The 17,613-nt window shown below is 41.5% G+C and overlaps 1 protein-coding gene across 3 annotated transcripts in view; it reads left to right on the top strand.

Moving 5' to 3' along the window:
* Positions 1 to 17,613, top strand: part of LOC135520478 (histone-lysine N-methyltransferase 2A-like) — a 79,896-nt gene that overhangs the window by 38,431 nt on the left and 23,852 nt on the right. For all 3 annotated transcript variants that reach the window (XM_064946074.1, XM_064946073.1, XM_064946072.1), the window contains exons 15-26: positions 11,272 to 11,456; positions 11,779 to 11,880; positions 12,032 to 12,142; positions 13,446 to 13,522; positions 14,765 to 15,000; positions 15,108 to 15,262; positions 15,469 to 15,606; positions 15,762 to 15,920; positions 16,014 to 16,131; positions 16,243 to 16,321; positions 16,410 to 16,570; positions 17,375 to 17,518. In XM_064946074.1, the coding sequence (XP_064802146.1) occupies positions 11,272 to 11,456; positions 11,779 to 11,880; positions 12,032 to 12,142; positions 13,446 to 13,522; positions 14,765 to 15,000; positions 15,108 to 15,262; positions 15,469 to 15,606; positions 15,762 to 15,920; positions 16,014 to 16,131; positions 16,243 to 16,321; positions 16,410 to 16,570; positions 17,375 to 17,518 (1,665 nt within the window). The remainder of the gene's footprint in view (positions 1 to 11,271; positions 11,457 to 11,778; positions 11,881 to 12,031; positions 12,143 to 13,445; positions 13,523 to 14,764; positions 15,001 to 15,107; positions 15,263 to 15,468; positions 15,607 to 15,761; positions 15,921 to 16,013; positions 16,132 to 16,242; positions 16,322 to 16,409; positions 16,571 to 17,374; positions 17,519 to 17,613) is intronic.

The raw sequence follows: 17,613 nt of genomic DNA, 5'->3' as shown, positions 1-17,613 counted from the left end.
TTTCCCCCACTGTATTTTTAGTCTGTATGCAGACTGAACAAAGTATATTTGTATATTTACCCAAAAACCAGGAACCCGGGGGAACTGATTATTTTCCCTTCGAACCCATGATTCGAATCGTGATTCAAAAACATGTTAAATCAAGAATAACCAATCAACTTAGAATTACAACTCTTGATAACTCAATAAGGAAATCATATTATCTCATAAACCAATGGTAAAATAGAATAGAAACTGGTATTTCTCATTCATTTTATAGTTAAGACACTAACAGCTTACAGACTGTAGGCAATTAAGGTTACAGTTATGAAAACAGGACACTAAAGAGGCCTTTCTACTGACTCTGAAAAACACCAAAAGAAAGATGCCCAGGGTCCCTGCTCATCTGCGTGAACGTGCCGTAGGCAAGCTGCAAGGAGCTGCAATGAGGACTGTATATGTGGCTAGGGCAATAAATTGCAATGTCCGTACTGTGACACGCCTAAGACAGCGCTACAAGGAGACAGAGTGGCCAGCTGATTTTCCTCGCAGTGGCAGACCACGTGTAACAACACCTGCACAGAATTGGTACATCCAAACATCACACCTGCAGGACAGGTACAGGATGGCAACAACAACTGCTCGAGTTACACCAGGAACGCACAATCCCTCCATCAGTGCTCAGACTGTCCGCAATAGGCTGTGAGAGGCTGGACTGAGGGCTTGGAGACCTGTTGTAAGGCAGGTATCACCAGATATCACCGGCAACAACGTTGCCTATGGGCACAAACACACCATCGCAGGACCAGACAGGACTGGCAAAAAGTGCTCTTCACTGATGAGTCACGGTTTTGTCTTACCAGGAGATGATGGTCGGATTCGCGTTTATCGTCGAAGAAATGAGATTTACACCGAGGCCTGTACTCTGGAGCGGGATTGATTTGGAGGTGGAAGGTCCGTCATGGTCTGGAGCAGGGTGTCTCATCGGACTGAGCTTGTCATTGCAGGCAATTGCAACGCTGCTCGTTAGAGGGAAGACATCCTCCTCCCTCGTGGTACCCTTCCTGCAGGCTCATCCTGACATTGTCCCTGCAGCATGACTATGCCACCAGCCATACTGCTCGTTCTGTGAGTGATTTCCTGCAAGACAGGAATGTCAGTGTTCTGCCATGGCCAGCGAAGAGCCCGGATCTCAATCTCTTTGAGCACGTCTGGGACCTGTTGGATCGGAGGGTAAGGGCTAGGGCCATTCCCCCCAGAAATATCTTGCAGGTGCCTTGGTGGAAGAGTGGGTTAACATCTCACAGCAAGAACTGGCAAATCTGGTGCAGTCCATGAGGAGGAGGTGCACTGCAGTACTTAGTATCTGGTGTGGCCACCAGCTGTATTGACTGTTACTTTTGATTTTGACCCCCCCCCCCCTTTGTTCAGGGACACATTATTCCATTTCTGTTATTAACATGCCTATGGAACTTGTTCAGTTTGTCTCAGCTGTTGATACAAATGTTATGTTCATACAAATATTTACACAGTTTTTGCTGAAAATAAATGCAGTTGACAGTGAGAGGACATTTATTTTTTTGCTGAGATTAAATGAATTTGCATATCACGTGTGGCAGATGTAATCAGCCATCCTCATCCCCTGCCAGTCCTCACCTGCTTCTCTCCGTCCGCTCTTCACGCACGTCTATTCCTCCGTCAGTTTGAAAATATATAATTTATTTGTGATGGCAAGTGGGGATGCAGACCCTTAGTCTTCTGTTTAGATTTGTACTTGTGTTATGTTGGAGCAGCACGCAACACGAGCAATGTTGATACATTGTATAATTTCATCGCCTGTTATAACCAAGAGCACAGATCAGTTCACTGTCATGCAGCCTCTTATTGTCGGAGAGGGAAAATGGACAGGCATGCTTGCAGCTTCACAGCAAAGAAAATGGCTTGTCTCGCCCAAACGGTTACAAAAATATCACCCATATTACCAGAGATGCCTTTTTTATTTGTATCAGGATTCGCGCATTTTATATATCACAAACCACGAGCCGTTTTGAACAAACCCAGGGTTGCTAATTATTGATTTGACATCAACTAACGTTGTTCAGTCATGTTACCTAGCTAGCTAACAACCTGGTAACTTGACAGTAGGTGTTGGCAAATGTGATTGGTACACAAATAAAGGAAATGGGTCTCCTACTCATGAGATGTGCTTCATATAGGCCTAATGTAAACCTAAACTATATCAAAAATCTTTCTTTCTGGTGCTCCTTAAATTCTGTTTAGTGCCTAATGTTTTTTAAGTTGGTCTCAGTATGTGTGTTTGTGGGAGAGAGTGTTTATGAGAGTGAGGGAGATTGTGTGTGTGTGTCAACTGAAGAGTAAAGGTTTCATGCCCTCCTTACTGACACAATGACATGCAGATCATTATGCATGTAGAGCACAGGAGGTTGGTGGCACCTTAATTGGGGAGAACAAGCTTGTGGTAATGGCTGGAGCAGAATTAGTGGAATGGTATAGAAACCATGTGTTCGATACGTGTTTGATGCCATTCCATTTGTGATGTTCCAGACATTATTATGAGTCGTCCTCCCTTCAGCATCCTCCACTGATGTATATCCCTTCCTCCCATTCCTCCTGCCAAATCACAGGTAGAGCTTTGCAAATATGAGCAAATCAGCCATTCTATGCAGTATTCTATTAGTTCAATTTGTTGTATTAAGTGAAAGTGTGAATTTCGCCTGGTATCATCACAGTAAGCACAGGAGTTTCCAATAGAGAACTAGTATGAAAGGTCGAATGAATTACGTGGGTGATTCTCAAAATAGTTATTTCACATAATGGCCTGATGTAATTTTCTGCCTAAAGGAGTTCGGCTTCCTTGCTTTGTCCTTTTGCTGTCAGGGTTACCCAGAAACACATATAATAACAAAGTTTCCCATCTCTTGTTTTATCGTGGGTGTTTTTTCTCCGGGTATGAAGAGGTTGACCTTTGCTCTCAGGAAAATGTTTCTCACATTTTTTGTTTGTCTAGTTTGTTTTCCTTGGAATTGGCGACATATGAGAGGGGCATGTGGGTGCCGATAGGATGCAAGGGGAGAGAGTAGCTCTGTTTAGGAAGCATGGGGAAGCTCTTTTTTTTACCGACAAAACTGTTATATGTAGAAGCCAGACAACAGTTTAAATTAAGCCTGTAAAATCGATAGATCAATATATCCTCAAGTACCTGGGAGAGAGTGAGTGGTAATCTGTGAATATCAGCGAACCAATCAGTTGGTAAAGCGACGCAGCGACACAACCATGGCTTCCCTCAGAGGAAAAGACCAGGAACAACTTGGAGATGCAAATGAGAGTAATGATATCCAGGAAAGTGTAGCTGAAAGGCTCTTGATGCTCACCAAAACAAACAGTTACAATCTGTGCTGAAAAAAATAGATTTGCTCGAAAGGAAGTAGTCTATCGTGTCAGATACGTACCAACAAGGCATGTGTGTGAGCGAACAAGACGACAAAATTTGCCTTTTGGAAACAAAGCTGCTAACTTTGGAAGAGGAATTGAAAATACTGTAGAACGAGACGAAACACGAGATTGTCTTTACCGGAAGATGAGGAAAAAGAAGCCCTTTCCAGCTACGTGGTCAAACTGATTTCAGAGGAACTTGTTAAGGGTATATCACCACTGGATCTGGAATGATGTCATTGGATCGGCGTGAAATAGAAGAACGCTAAATACCAGAGGTGGGACCAAGTCAAGTAAATCGCAAGTAAGTCTCAAGTCTTAGCACTCAAGTCCCAAGTCAAGACAGGCAAGTCTCAAGTCCTAAACTTTGAGTTTCGAGTCATAAAGTCATAATGTGCTCTTCACCAAATGTAATACCATTTCATATTTTTAACAAGTGTAATAGTTAGCATTCATGATTTGCGTAAATGTAATATACTATTAAAAAATATATACATTTATTACTTTGCAAATAAACTTTATATTTCCATGGAAATACATGGGTAGCCATGAGAAAGTTATAAATAATGTAGCTGTCGGCTATATTAGCCAAGACATACCTTTCTTTGTGCAGCTTAAAATGTCGGAAAAAGTTGAAGTTGTTGCGCCTCCGTCTAATTTTCTTCCCGCATGTTTTGCAAGTTGCAATCCATTTTTTGTTGATACAGCGTAGTCTTTATATCCAAAAATAATAATTTTGGGTATAGTCTTTCCAAGGGCTCCATCTGAATTCACCCGCCAACGTTCCTCTGCACTGCCACGCACAACTTTTTCTCAGCTGGCACAATTTGTTTGGCTGCTGTCAGATTCAAACTGTAATCCGTAAAATGAAGAGTTGACGTGCTGCACTCTTTTAATAGCATCATTTTTTATATTTGGGCTTGGGGAGGATATCAAGTCAGTTCCAGTCAAAAGGCTCAAGTCCAAGTTAAGTCACGAGTCATTGGTGTCAAAGTCAAGTTGCAAGTCGCCAGATTTGTGACTCGAGTCCAAGTCATGTGACTCGAGTCCACATCCCTGCTAAATACCCTTGCATGGTAATCTTCAAATTGTGGAACTATCAGACTAAAGTCAACATTCTGAATGCACAGGGGTGTAAGGGGATTAAAATCCACAGCCAATCCATTAGATTCATCCATGACCTGTCTGCTCGGCTGCGAAAAAGCACTACGAATTCTTTCCGATCAGACCGTCACTGGAGAAAAGTGAAATCTAAACTCATCTACGATTCCTGGCAATGCTGTGAGTATGGAAGGGAAAGCAAAGAATGGAATTCACAAGTGCAGATGAGGCCCTGGACATGAAGGAAGAATCCCTTCCAGTTGGAGAGACCCCTTGTCTGAGTAAAGGAAGAAGCGGGAAAAGGTGTTAAACAGTAAGCTACATACAAGGATGTCTAGGACCAGCACATAGTAAATTGACATTATTATCCCCCCCCAATACAATCTATACCTTCCCCAAGTAATTATTCTTCTATATGAAGTAACGATAGAAGTAACTGATGCCAATGGGCCACATGGACATTGAAAATACAATTCAAAGGGGGGGGAACACCCCATCACTTCTACATTTTGTTGTTACAAGGTGGGATTACAATGGATTTAGTTATCGCCTACTCAGAATCTCTTCTACTTTGAAAGAGTATTTGAACTTTTTTTTATTATAAAAAATAATAACATCTTGGTAATAAAATTATCTTGATTAAGTATTCAAACCCCTTGTTACATGTTATAATCACCTTTTGGCAGTGATTACAGCTGTGAGTCTTTCTGAGTAAATCTCGAACTAAGAGTTTTTGAACACCTGGATTGTACAGTATTTGCACATTATTCTTTAAATTCTTCAAGCTCTGCCAAGTTCGTTGTTGATCAATGCTAGACAGCCATTCAAGTCTTGCATAGATTTAAGTCAAAGCTAACTAGGTCACTCAAACATTCAGCGTCGTCTTGGTAAGCAACTCCAGTGTATATTTCGCCTTGTGTTTTAGGTTATTGTCCTGCTGAAAGATGAATTTGTCTCCCCGTATCTGTTAGAATGCAGACCTGAACTCCCTTGTCCTTGCAGATGACAAGCATACCCATAGCATGATGCAGCCACCACCATGCTTGAAAATATGAAAAGTGGTACTCTGTGATGTGTTGTTGGATTTGCCACAAACATAATGATTTGTATTCAGCGATGGTGGAACAAGTACTCAATTGTTATACTTGAGATAAAGTAAAGATACCTTAATACAAAATTACTCAAGTGAAAGTAATATATATATATATTTTTTTTTAAATCTTTATTTAACCAGGCAAGTCAGTTAAGAACAAATTCTTATTGACAATGACGGCCTAGGAACAGTGGGTTAACTGCTTGTTTAGGGGCAGAACGACAGATTTGTACATTGTCAGCTCGGGGGTTTGAACTTGCAACCTTCCGGTTACTAGTCCAACGCTCTAACCACTAGGCTACTCTGCCGACTTATTGAGTATAGTAGTCTAAAAGTATTTGGTTTTAAATATAGTTAGGTATCAAAAGTAAAAGTTTAAATCATTGCAAATTCCTTATATTAAGCAAACCAGACAGCACAATTTTCTTGTAAAAAAAAAATGTTTTTCGGATAGCCAGGGGCACACTCTCTCCCTCAGATATACAGTGCCTTGCGAAAGTATTCGGCCCCCTTGAACTTTGCGACCTTTTGCCACATTTCAGGCTTCAAACATAAAGATATAAAACTGTATTTTTTTGTGAAGAATCAACAACAAGTGGGACACAATCATTAAGTGGAACGACATTTATTGGATATTTCAAACTTTTTTAACAAATCAAAAACTGAAAAATTGGGCGTGCAAAATTATTCAGCCCCCTTAAGTTAATACTTTGTAGTGCCACCTTTTGCTGCGATTACAGCTGTAAGTCGCTTGGGGTATGTCTCCATCAGTTTTGCACATCGAGAGACTGAAATTTTTTCCCATTCCTCCTTGCAAAACAGCTCGAGCTCAGTGAGGTTGGACGGAGAGCATTTGTGAACAGCAGTTTTCAGTTCTTTCCACAGATTCTCGATTGGATTCAGGTCTGGACTTTGACTTGGCCATTCTAACACCTGGATATGTTTATTTTTGAACCATTCCATTGTAGGTTTTGCTTTATGTTTTGGATCATTGTCTTGTTGGAAGACAAATCTCCGTCCCAGTCTCATGTCTTTTGCAGACTCCATCAGGTTTTCTTCCAGAGTGGTCCTGTATTTGGCTCCATCCATCTTCCCATCAATTTTAACCATCTTCCCTGTCCCTGCTGAAGAAAAGCAGGCCCAAACCATGATGCTGCCACCACCATGTTTGACAGTGGGTATGGTGTGTTCAGGGTGATGAGCTGTGTTGCTTTTACGCCAAACATAACGTTTTGCATTGTTGCCAAAAAGTTCAATTTTGGTTTCATCTGACCAGAGCACCTTCTTCCACATGTTTGGTGTGTCTCCCAGGTGGCTTGTGGCAAACTTTAAACGGCACTTTTTATGGATATCTTTAAGAAATGGCTTTCTTCTTGCCACTCTTCCATAAAGGCCAGATTTGTGCAATATATGACTGATTGTTGTCCTATGGACAGAGTCTCCCACCTCAGCTGTAGATATCTGCAGTTCATCCAGAGTGATCATGGGCCTCTTGGCTGCATCTCTGATCAGTCCTGTCCTTGTATGAGCTGAAAGTTTAGAGGGACGGCCAGGTCTTGGTAGATTTGCAGTGGTCTGATACTCCTTCCATTCCAATATTATCGCTTGCACAGTGCTCCTTGGGATGTTTAAAGCTTGGGAAATCTTTTTGTATCCAAATCCGGCTTTAAACTTCTTCACAACAGTATCTCGGACCTGCCTGGTGTGTTCCTTGTTCTTCATGATGCTCTCTGCGCTTTTAACGGACCTCTGAGACTATCACAGTGCAGGTGCATTTATACAGAGACTTGATTACACACAGGTGGATTGTATTTATCATCATTAGTCATTTAGGTCAACATTGGATCATTCAGAGATCCTCACTGAACTTCTGGAGAGAGTTTGCTGCACTGAAAGTAAAGGGGCTGAATAATTTTGCACGCCCAATTTTTCAGTTTTTGATTTGTTAAAAAAGTTTGAAATATCCAATAAATGTCGTTCCACTTCATGATTGTGTCCCACTTGTTGTTGATTCTTCACAAAAAAATACAGTTTTATATCTTTATGTTTGAAGCCTGAAATGTGGCAAAAGGTCGCAAAGTTCAAGGGGGCCGAATACTTTCGCAAGGCACTGTAATTGACAAACAAAGGATTTGTGTTTAGTGAGTCCGCCAGAGACCGTAGGGATGACCAGGGATGTTCTCTTAATAACTACTTGAGTTGGATAATTTTCCTGTCCTACTAAGCATTCAAAATGTAGCGAGTATTTTCAGTAAAAAGTACATCTTTAGGAATGTAGTGAAGTAAAAGTTGTCAAAAATATAAATAGTGAAGTACAGATACTGGGGGAAAAAACTATTTAAGTAGTACTTTAAAGTTTTTTTTGCACAAGTACTTTACACCACTGGTATTCAGGACATAAAGTTAATTTCTTAGTCAAATTCTTTGCAGTTTTACTTTAGTGCCTTACTGTAAACAGGATGCATGTTTTGGAATATTTTTAGCTTACTATTTTTCACTCTGTCAATTAGGTTAATATTGTGGTGCGACTACAATATTGATCCATCCTCAGTTTTATTCTATCACAGCCATTAAACTCTTTAACCGTTTTTAAAAAGTCACGATTGGCATCATGGTGAAATTCCTGAGCGGTTTCCTTCCTCTCTGGCAACTTTGTAGTGACTGGGTGTATTGGTACACCATCCAAACTGTAATTAATAACTTCACCATGCTCAAAGGGATAGTCAATTTATGCTTCTTTTTTTTTAACCCATCTAGCAAACCTTTGTGAGGCATTGGAAAACCTCCCTGGTCTTTGTGGTTGATTCGGTGTTTGAAATTCACTGCTCAACTGAGCGACCATACAAATAATTTGTGTGTGTGTGGTACAGAGATTTAAAGAATCATGTTAAGCACTATTATTGCACAATGTTAGTCCATACAACTTATTATGCGACATGTTAACTCTTTCCTGCAGCCAAATGACCAAATCACTGTCTTGTGGCCTCATGGTCGAACGTTAATATTTAAATGAATAAACATTATTTAAAAAAGCCCGCCGACAATGTGGTGTTTCTATGTCTTTCGTTATTTTAGTATTTTATGATGTGTATATAAAGTGTAATATTTGGAATCAAACTCAATTTAATACATTTCAACTCTCTGACATGGTACTGGTTTATTTGTATTTTTTTAAGCCCATGACTATGTGTGAGGTGTAAACTTTTGTTTTAAAGTAAACTGGGAAAAAAATGTAAACGTGAGTTACAGTTCATATAAGGAAATCAGTCAATTGGAGAAAAAAAATGAGGCCCTAATCTTTGGATTTCACATGACTGGGGATACATATATGCATCTGTTGGTCACTGATGCCTTAAATAAAATGATAGGGGCATGGATCAGAAAACCAGTCAGTGTCTGGTGTGACCACCATTTGCCTCGTGCAGTGCGACATCTCCTTTGTATAGAGTTCAGTCTGTTGATTGTGGATTGTTGTCTCACACTTCAATGTCTGTGCGAACCTGCTAGATCTTGGCTGAACTTGAACGCGCTGACATACACGTCAATCCAGAGCATTCCAAACATATTTAATGGGCGACATGTTTGGTGAGTATGCAGTCCATGGAAGAACTAATTGAGGCGTCACTACAGACCCTGGTTCGATCCCAGGCCCAGGGGAGGGTTTGGCCGAGCGGGATGTCCTTGTCCCATCACGCTCTAGCGACTTCTTGTGGCGGGCCAGGCACATGCATGCTGACTTCGGTCGCCAGTTGTACGGTGTTTCCTCTGACACATTGATGCAGCTGGCTTCTGGGTTAAGCGAGCATTGTGTCAATAAGCAGTGCAGCTTGGCACGGTCGTGTGTCGGAGAATGTATGACTCTCGTCCTTTGCCTCTCCCGAGTCCATACAAGAGTTGTTGTAACTACCAATTTGGATATTACGAAAAAGGGGAGAAAAAAGGGTTTAAATGTATAAATAAATAAAAGATTACCAAGAAACGCTGTGTGAAACTGATTTAGCCCACTGCAGTCAACAGTTGAGCAAATATTTACTCCTGAACCTATTTAGGCTTGCCATAACAATGGGGTTGAATACTTATTGACTAAAGAAATTTCTGCTTTTCATTTTCAATTAGTAAAAATTTAGAAATACACAATTTCCCTTTTACATTAAGGAGTATTGTTTGTAGGCCAGTGACAAATTTAATCAATTTTAAATTCAGGTTATAACACAACAAAATGTGGAGAAAGTCCAGGGGTGTAAATATTTTCTGAAGGCACTGTATCTCTATTAAGACTAACACCATTAAGTGGACTGGTCGATTGTTTTGTCAATGGGTTGTTGGTCGACTGAGCATTCTTTAGCCGAACAGTCCCAAATGTATGTATTTCTTCATGGTGCACAAGCCGGCTGTCTAATTCCTGCCTATCTCAGTGGACTGCTCCATTGCCGAGGCCATGAGGATGGCACAGCCCATAACTCCAAAACGTGCTACTGAAATTGTAAATGGTTATATTATGTAACAATAATGGTGCAACGCTAATAAATAGAATATTATATAACAAATGCGCATTCTCCCGCGATGGATAGTGGTTCTGATACATAATCTTCAGTGCGCCGTTGAATTGGCGCCTTTCCCCCTATATGTTGCTATGTGCATAATAGCAAAGTTAACCAGCTTGTTGGTGTTGAGAATGCGGAGGAGGCAGCAGCTGAATGAGGAGACGAGGAAACAGGTCTTGTCTTAATTGTCATAAGAAAATTGAGGGGAAACACCAACTTAATTAATGAATAGCCTAACTGTTAAACATGCCTGGTTTTATAAATTATCCATAAACAGTACCAGTCAAGTTTTATAACACCTACTCATTCAAGGGTTTTTATTTTATTTTTCCTATTTTCTAGATTGTAAAATAATAGTGAAGATGTCAAAACTATGAAATAACACATGGAATCATGTAGTAAACCTACAAATGAAAAATATATTTGAGATTCTTCAAAGTAGCCACCCTTTGCCTTTGACAGCTTTGCTCACTCTTGGCACTTTCGAGTTTCTTTTTCACATCCATTTTGCTGTCATGTGTTCGGTATTTTAGAACCAATTTATTGATGTGATTATGATAGGCTATAGGCCAGGCCCTATTGGTCACATGCATACATGTTTCACTTAAAGAGAGCAAGGGTCGAGGGAATGTTTTTCCTTAACAAATGTAGGTATTTCGGTAACAGAACTTTTCAGTTTAGAAACAAGTAAGAAACAAAATAGCTGTTATTATGTTGCATCTTTGGCACAGACAGCGCAATAAACACTTGCTGTGGTGTCTGTTTGCTGCACCAGTGAGGAGAGACTTGCTGTCATTTGTTATAAATGTTTTTACTCAGTGTGGCCAATGGGCTTCCTCCCTCATGAGTAATTTGTCTTAATTATTTAATCAAACAGTGCACTTAAAGCGCCAGACAAGCTCAGTGCATATAGTTGATTTTATTCAAATTATAGAGTGTGTCTATATTTAAAAAATGTGTTTTACATTTTGGTTGGTCTAAAGAACAGACGACGACTATCTGGGACAGCCCAAATCTGAGTTTATCACATGCTGTTATCTCCCATGATTTTGATGTAGTGGAATGGTTCTGATGGTTGTCCGTCCCTCTCCTCCCCTCCAGGTGACCTGTATGAGATTCTGTCCAGCCTGCCAGAGAGTGTGGCGTATTCCTGCCGGCCCTGCAGCCAGTCCCAGCCCAGCCCCTGGAGGGAGCTGCTCCACATGGAGCTGAGGGCCGGGGTAGAGAAGGTGCTGGCCTGCCTGCTCACCTCCACTCTCACCCAGCACCTCATCACCTGCTCACAGGTGGGAGATACCAGGCCGTACAATGCTTCTTGTCACAGGATGCTAAATGAGACCAGATGCGCAAGCTGAAAATAGCAGCAGGCTTTAACACCTATCATGACTTGTCAAGTTTTGATGTGGCTTTTCTGAAGAAATAATTTCACAGAACGAGTGCAACGACTCTCTCCTCTCTTTTTAAAAGTTTATTAGCTGATAAAGTCCTGTTCTGCTTGGACTATTTGCCTGTTCATCTTGAACTGTTGCACATAAGTGCTTGTGTGGCTATATGTTCCGTGTTGTTTCTCTCTAACATACTACATTTGTCCCTATTCCCCTCCTGTAGTGTGTGACCCAGGTTGACCCTGACAGTGGAGCGGAAGGCCTGCCAGCCTGTGACCTCCGTGCTGTGGGCAAGAAGTTTGACAAAGGCCTCTACACCACCCTGGTCAGTGTCTGTCTATATAGCATCTGAATTGGCAGGACAGGATCTCTTCTACATTGAAACTCTCATTTGAAGGAACATTTTCAAAGGAAGATGAATGAGTAGTCAGCTAAATAACTATGTTTGTATATTTCTATGTCTGTTGATGTTGTAGAAATCATTCCATGAAGATGTGGTGCAAGTGGTGCGGAGGCGTCTGGACCAGGAGGAGTCTCTCCCGGAAGATGAAAGGCCCACAGCCGTGGCCCGCTCCTACTACTTGAAGGTAATGCGGAGTACTCAGACAGCAACACTCTGGGAGGAAAACTCTTTACATAGGCAATTGTACAGTACAAATCAGAAGTATTTACTTGACCATGTAGCTACAAGCACAGTACTTTCAGTATGACAGAAACCAGTTGGATGAACTATAAGTCGTCTGCAATGTTATCACGTTTTTACTGTACTTTAGTTACATAACCACAACCTTTTTGTTAAAAGCACACACACACGATAGTAAATGGATATACACTTGGCTGCACTTTGAACACAGCTGTTTACGCTCATCTTGATTGAAACATTCTCAACTTATTTTGAAGTTATGTGTATAGACAGTACACACTAGTTTAAATGTTTCATAAAATTCAATATCAGAAGTTAGACAAGAGACACTTGAATAGCCTCATCCTAACGCAATACATGGTCTGTACTCAGTCAGTGATATCAGTCCTCAGTATATGTCTTGTGGTTTCTGTAGCTCCCTTCAGTAACCACGAACACAACCGGTCCTTGATTTTAACTGGCAGCTTTATTCTGTAGTTTTAGTCAGAATTATCACCTTCCGTGAGAACTATAAAGTAAATGAAAATACAGTTAAGCACACTCTTACAGCCTTCTTATCTTACGAGTGACTTATTAGCTTGGTATAACTCTGAAGTGCTTACACACATAAACAGTTTAGCCGGAGCTATAACAGTATCAGATTAAACACATGAATAAAGGAAAAATACCTAATTGGCTGCTTATTCCAGAAGGGAGGAAATCAAACTTCACACTTATTATTCCTGGCATGAATTCACACTTCATCCTTAATTATTATAACGTTACCATCATAACGTACACGCTTCAACTTTTACGAACTACACCTGATGACATGAAAACTTAGCTAACGCAGCGCGGGATTGCCTTCCCTCCAAAGGTGTGTTGCTACAATACTGTCCCCGTTACAACAGTTATTAGCTATGTAGTTCCGCTTGTTTTATCATTTCCCCCGCATAGCAAACACGTAAACAATTCAAACAAAAAACGACAGACTTACAGGTTACTTGTCAGTTACAGTGTCTGCTGTTCCAAATGGCCGTCTAGTTTGCAGAACAGTATGTGATTGGGAATGAGTTATGGTGCTCTGTAGGGCTGTGGTTCTGGTGGTCATGACTCCCCTGGTGGTCATAGGTTCAAACTAAAATCATAGAAGATGGTTCAATCCAATAACATATGCAATGTTTATTGGAAAGACAAATGAACGACATGTTGTAAAATGACCAACAGAGGAGTGTAGATTCACCCTCTCCTCACTGTTCTCTCTGTAGCTTCTGGAGGAGGTCTTCAACTGGTTCAACAGTCAGGACCCCAAAGTGTGGGACCCCCGATCCAAAGACCTGCCTATGTGAGTAGCAATCTTCTCCTTAAATCTCAACTGGTGGCCCACAGTGATTTTATTTCCCACGCATAATAGAGAAATGTGGTTTTATACCAATTTAAGCAGGTTTTGAAATTATTGTTTTAGTCAAATTATTATATCTGTTTGGGGATCTTGCGATCATTTTGCAGTCAACAAATGATGTGTAATTATGTTCCGGCCCCCTGACCATCTGCTCAAGAGAAAATCGATCCGCATCTGAATCTAGTTGATGATCCCTGTCCTAGTCTGTTAAACCTAGTTTGTTATGCTTGTGAACTCAGCGTACGATTAACCAAGGCTCTTAGAAGGTTATCTGTCTGGGAGTTATTTCTCAGACATTGGGTTTTTGGGGATTTAACACTTAGATATTGACTCATATGGGAAGATTTCAATGAAATTCCAGTTTAACATTGGGTTGTGACATATTGCTTCACTACTTCCCTGCAGTGATTTATGCATTTTCCCATGAAGCAGCATAAGCCTACATTCAGTGGCGCAACTGATTATGTTTTCTGGTTTGCCACACATTTGTATGACACTCCTGTTGTTCACATCCTGATGGGAAATGAGAAGTTGATTTTAATTGTACTGTCAACAATGACCTTAAAGTGGGGGAAAAGTCATTCAAATCCAATGCGACAGGAAGTTAGTCTTATAATTATTTTCTTCTTCTGTATGTTAAAGCCAGGACAGTCCCCCTCCTCTCCCATACATTCCCAGTTCACATCTTTCCTTCCCAGCGACGGAGGACACAGAGTAGTGACTTCATTTAACTCATTGCAGGGTGATGCACAGAGTGGTAAAGGTAGAGTGGTAAGCTCTATCATTGTGTTTACTTGATAGCTACCGACACAAATAGCTAGCTAGAACCAAGTGTTAATAAGATAAATTCATTAAAAAGATTAAAAGCAATACAAATAAGTTCTCCAATAGGCATCTTCTGCCTGTCTGTCACCTTATCTTCTGGGGGAAAGATTGATTAATAAACATGAATTGTTTCTTAATGTATTTATGTCATCATTGAAGTTAGCTAGATGTGAGCCACTGTCACAGTTGTATTCCCAAAGTCAAATCCTAACTTGAGTAACTGTGTGCGCATGTAACTCAGATGTTTGCCTAAACCATCCAAATTTGAGTTTTGTGCTGGTGTCTAACACAGAACTTGACTTCCTCTTCTTCCATCTCCTCACCCATCCATTTCTTCATCCATTCTCCTTCCCTTTGCAGTGGGATGCTGTCCCATGCGGTTCAGCCCCCCACCACTGAGCATGTGTACGCCCAGTGGCGTGAGAGGCAGGAGCTAAGGTCCAGGGCCCCTCTAGGGAGCCTGCAGACAGAGAATGTACCACGCCTGGAGGTGAAACAAGAAGAGGTGCCTCACCCCACCACCCCACTGATCACAGAGCCAACCAGGGGTCTCCATTTTAGGAAAAACAGGGCTTTCAGGCTTAATAAACTCAAAGGTACTTTACACAACTGAGGGGAGGAAAAACTATGAGAACGAAAATATTGAATCAACCAATTTCCTAAGGGAATTGTTTTGGTTTGATGTTTGGCATTTGTCCCTCAGGGAAAAGGGGAAGAGCCGGACGGCAATCCATGTCTGAGGGACGTCCATTCAAGTCTGAGGGACGGCTGTCCAAGGCTGACCTAGACACAGGGTGGTCCAAGGACGACGGGAGGCAATGCTCACTGTGCCAAAAGTATGGAGATGCTAAGTCCAATGTGAGTAAGACTGAAACTAGGTTTCAGAACACTTCTGAGCAGCATGGTGGAAGAAACACAAACCGCACTCTGACTTCAGAGCACTAAGCCTTCAAACTCGTTTTCAACATAACAGCCCTTGACTCACAGGAAATTAAGTCAACCAAATCCACACAGTAGGTAACCCATCAGTACTGTATTTCTAACCTCCTCCGTGTGTCCTTCAGGAGGCGGGCAGGCTGCTGTACCTGGGCCAGAACGAATGGGCTCACATCAACTGCTCCATGTGGTCCGCCGAGGTGTTCGAGGAGGACAATGGCTCTCTGATGCACGTGCACAGTGCCGTTGCTAGGGGGCGCTTCATGGTAAGGCTTCACTTTATTTGTGCAGTGACATTCTTGTTTTTCCAGCAGCTGTAATTTGTGCATCTTTGTCCACTGTCCATCATCTCTCTCAAACTCATTATCCACCCTTATTCTCTCCTCCTGGACTGATCTAACCTGTCTCCTTGTTTCCACAGCGCTGTGAGCGCTGTAACCATACAGGTGCCACAGTGGGCTGCTGTCTGACCTCCTGCCAGAGCAACTACCACTTCATGTGTGCCCGCTCCCGCAACTGTGTATTCCAGGACGACAAGAAGGTCTACTGCTACAAACACAGAGACCTCATCAGTGGCAAGGTAAAGTCCTGAGACTACACAGCAGTGTTGTTTTTTTAAACATCTGAATGAGTTTCCTCACGCATGTGTACATTTGTTCTTGTTCCATTGCAGATCATCACCGGCCAAGGGTTTGAGGTGAATCGGAGGATGTACGTGGACTTTGATGGGATCAGTCTTCGCAGGAAGTTCTTGACTGGGCTCGAGCCAGAAAACATCAATTTGATGATTGGTATATTTTCTCGACACATTACATTGTTATTTTTTAGCTCACTTGAGTATAAGTATAACAGGACTGGTCATGGGTTTTGCTCATCTAATCATAGTTATTTTCTGAATTCAGGCTCTTTGCAGATTGAAAAGCTAGGTATGCTGACTGAGCTGTCTGCAAAGCAAGGAAAACTCTTCCCAGTGGGTTACCGGTAAGTAGCAACAATTAATAATGAATGAGAAATTGGCATGTTTAGGCTTGTTTTTTTTATGACTTCCTTCAACTCCTCCTCTCCGCAGGTGTTCTCGCTGGTACTGGAGCACGGTGAACCCACTGCGGCGATGCAAATACACGTGTACGATCCGTGAGGTCCGACCGCCAGTCCCTGAGAAACCTGCTGAAGAGATGCCTGACAAGGGAGAGAATAGCACTATAGCACACTGCCCCTGCGCCCAGTCAGGTGAGAGTCTTGGTAACACAACACTGCATCAAACCCTCACTACTACACTGAACAAAAATATAAGCGCAACATGTAAAGTGTTGGTGCCATGTTTCATGAGCTGAAATTAAATATTATATCAATTTCTATACATACAAAAGCTTATTTAGCTCACATTTTGTGCACTAATTTGTTTACTAATAATGTATAATCCATTCACCTGACAGGTGTGGCATATCAAGAAGCTGATTAAACAGCATGACCATTACACAGGTGCACCTTGTGCTGGGAACAATAAAAGGCCACTAAACTGTGCATTTTTATCACACAACACAATACTACAAATGTCTCAAGTTTTGAGGGAGCGTGCAATTTGCATGCTCACTGCAGGAATGTCCACCAGACATGTTGCCAGAAAATTGAATGTTTCGTTCTCTACCATAAGCTGCCTCCAAAGTTGTTTTAGAGAATTTGGCAGTATGCCCAAACGTAGATATTGCGCTTCATGAGGCAAAAATAGTGCTTACACCCGATACTTTTCTGATCCACGCCCCTACCTTTTTTTTAAGGCATCTGTGACCAAAATATGCATATCTGTATTCCCAGTCATGTGAAATCCATAGATTAGGGCCTAATGCATTTAAATAGCCAGATTTACTTATGAACGGTCATTCAATGAAATTTTTGATATTGTTGAATGTTGCGTTGCTATTTATGTTCAGCATAAATATTAATGTGACTGTTGGCTTTCTTACACTGCAACGTGGATATTAGCAAGACTTAGACGTGGCATAAGAAACAGAGTTGTTGTTGTTTCACCTCTAGAATCTGATGCCCAAGAGGTTGACGTGGCACATTCCCGACCCACTACTCCCAGCTTCTCAGCTCCACTCCCTAAACCTGACCAAGGGGCAAGGCCCAAAATCAGGAGACCAGCTGGAGGACTGTTCCGGCCTCTGCCCTCCCCAGGTAACTGTTCCGTGGTTGGCTAATGTTGTATTCTAATAAAAAAAAGACAATTGTCAGGTTTTGAGTGATTTCTAGATATTACCCAGAAATCAGTT

This window comes from Oncorhynchus masou, chromosome 29 (assembly GCF_036934945.1).
Source record: "Oncorhynchus masou masou isolate Uvic2021 chromosome 29, UVic_Omas_1.1, whole genome shotgun sequence".
Lineage (NCBI taxonomy): Eukaryota > Metazoa > Chordata > Actinopteri > Salmoniformes > Salmonidae > Oncorhynchus > Oncorhynchus masou.
This window is presented reverse-complemented; position numbering and strand designations above follow the sequence as displayed.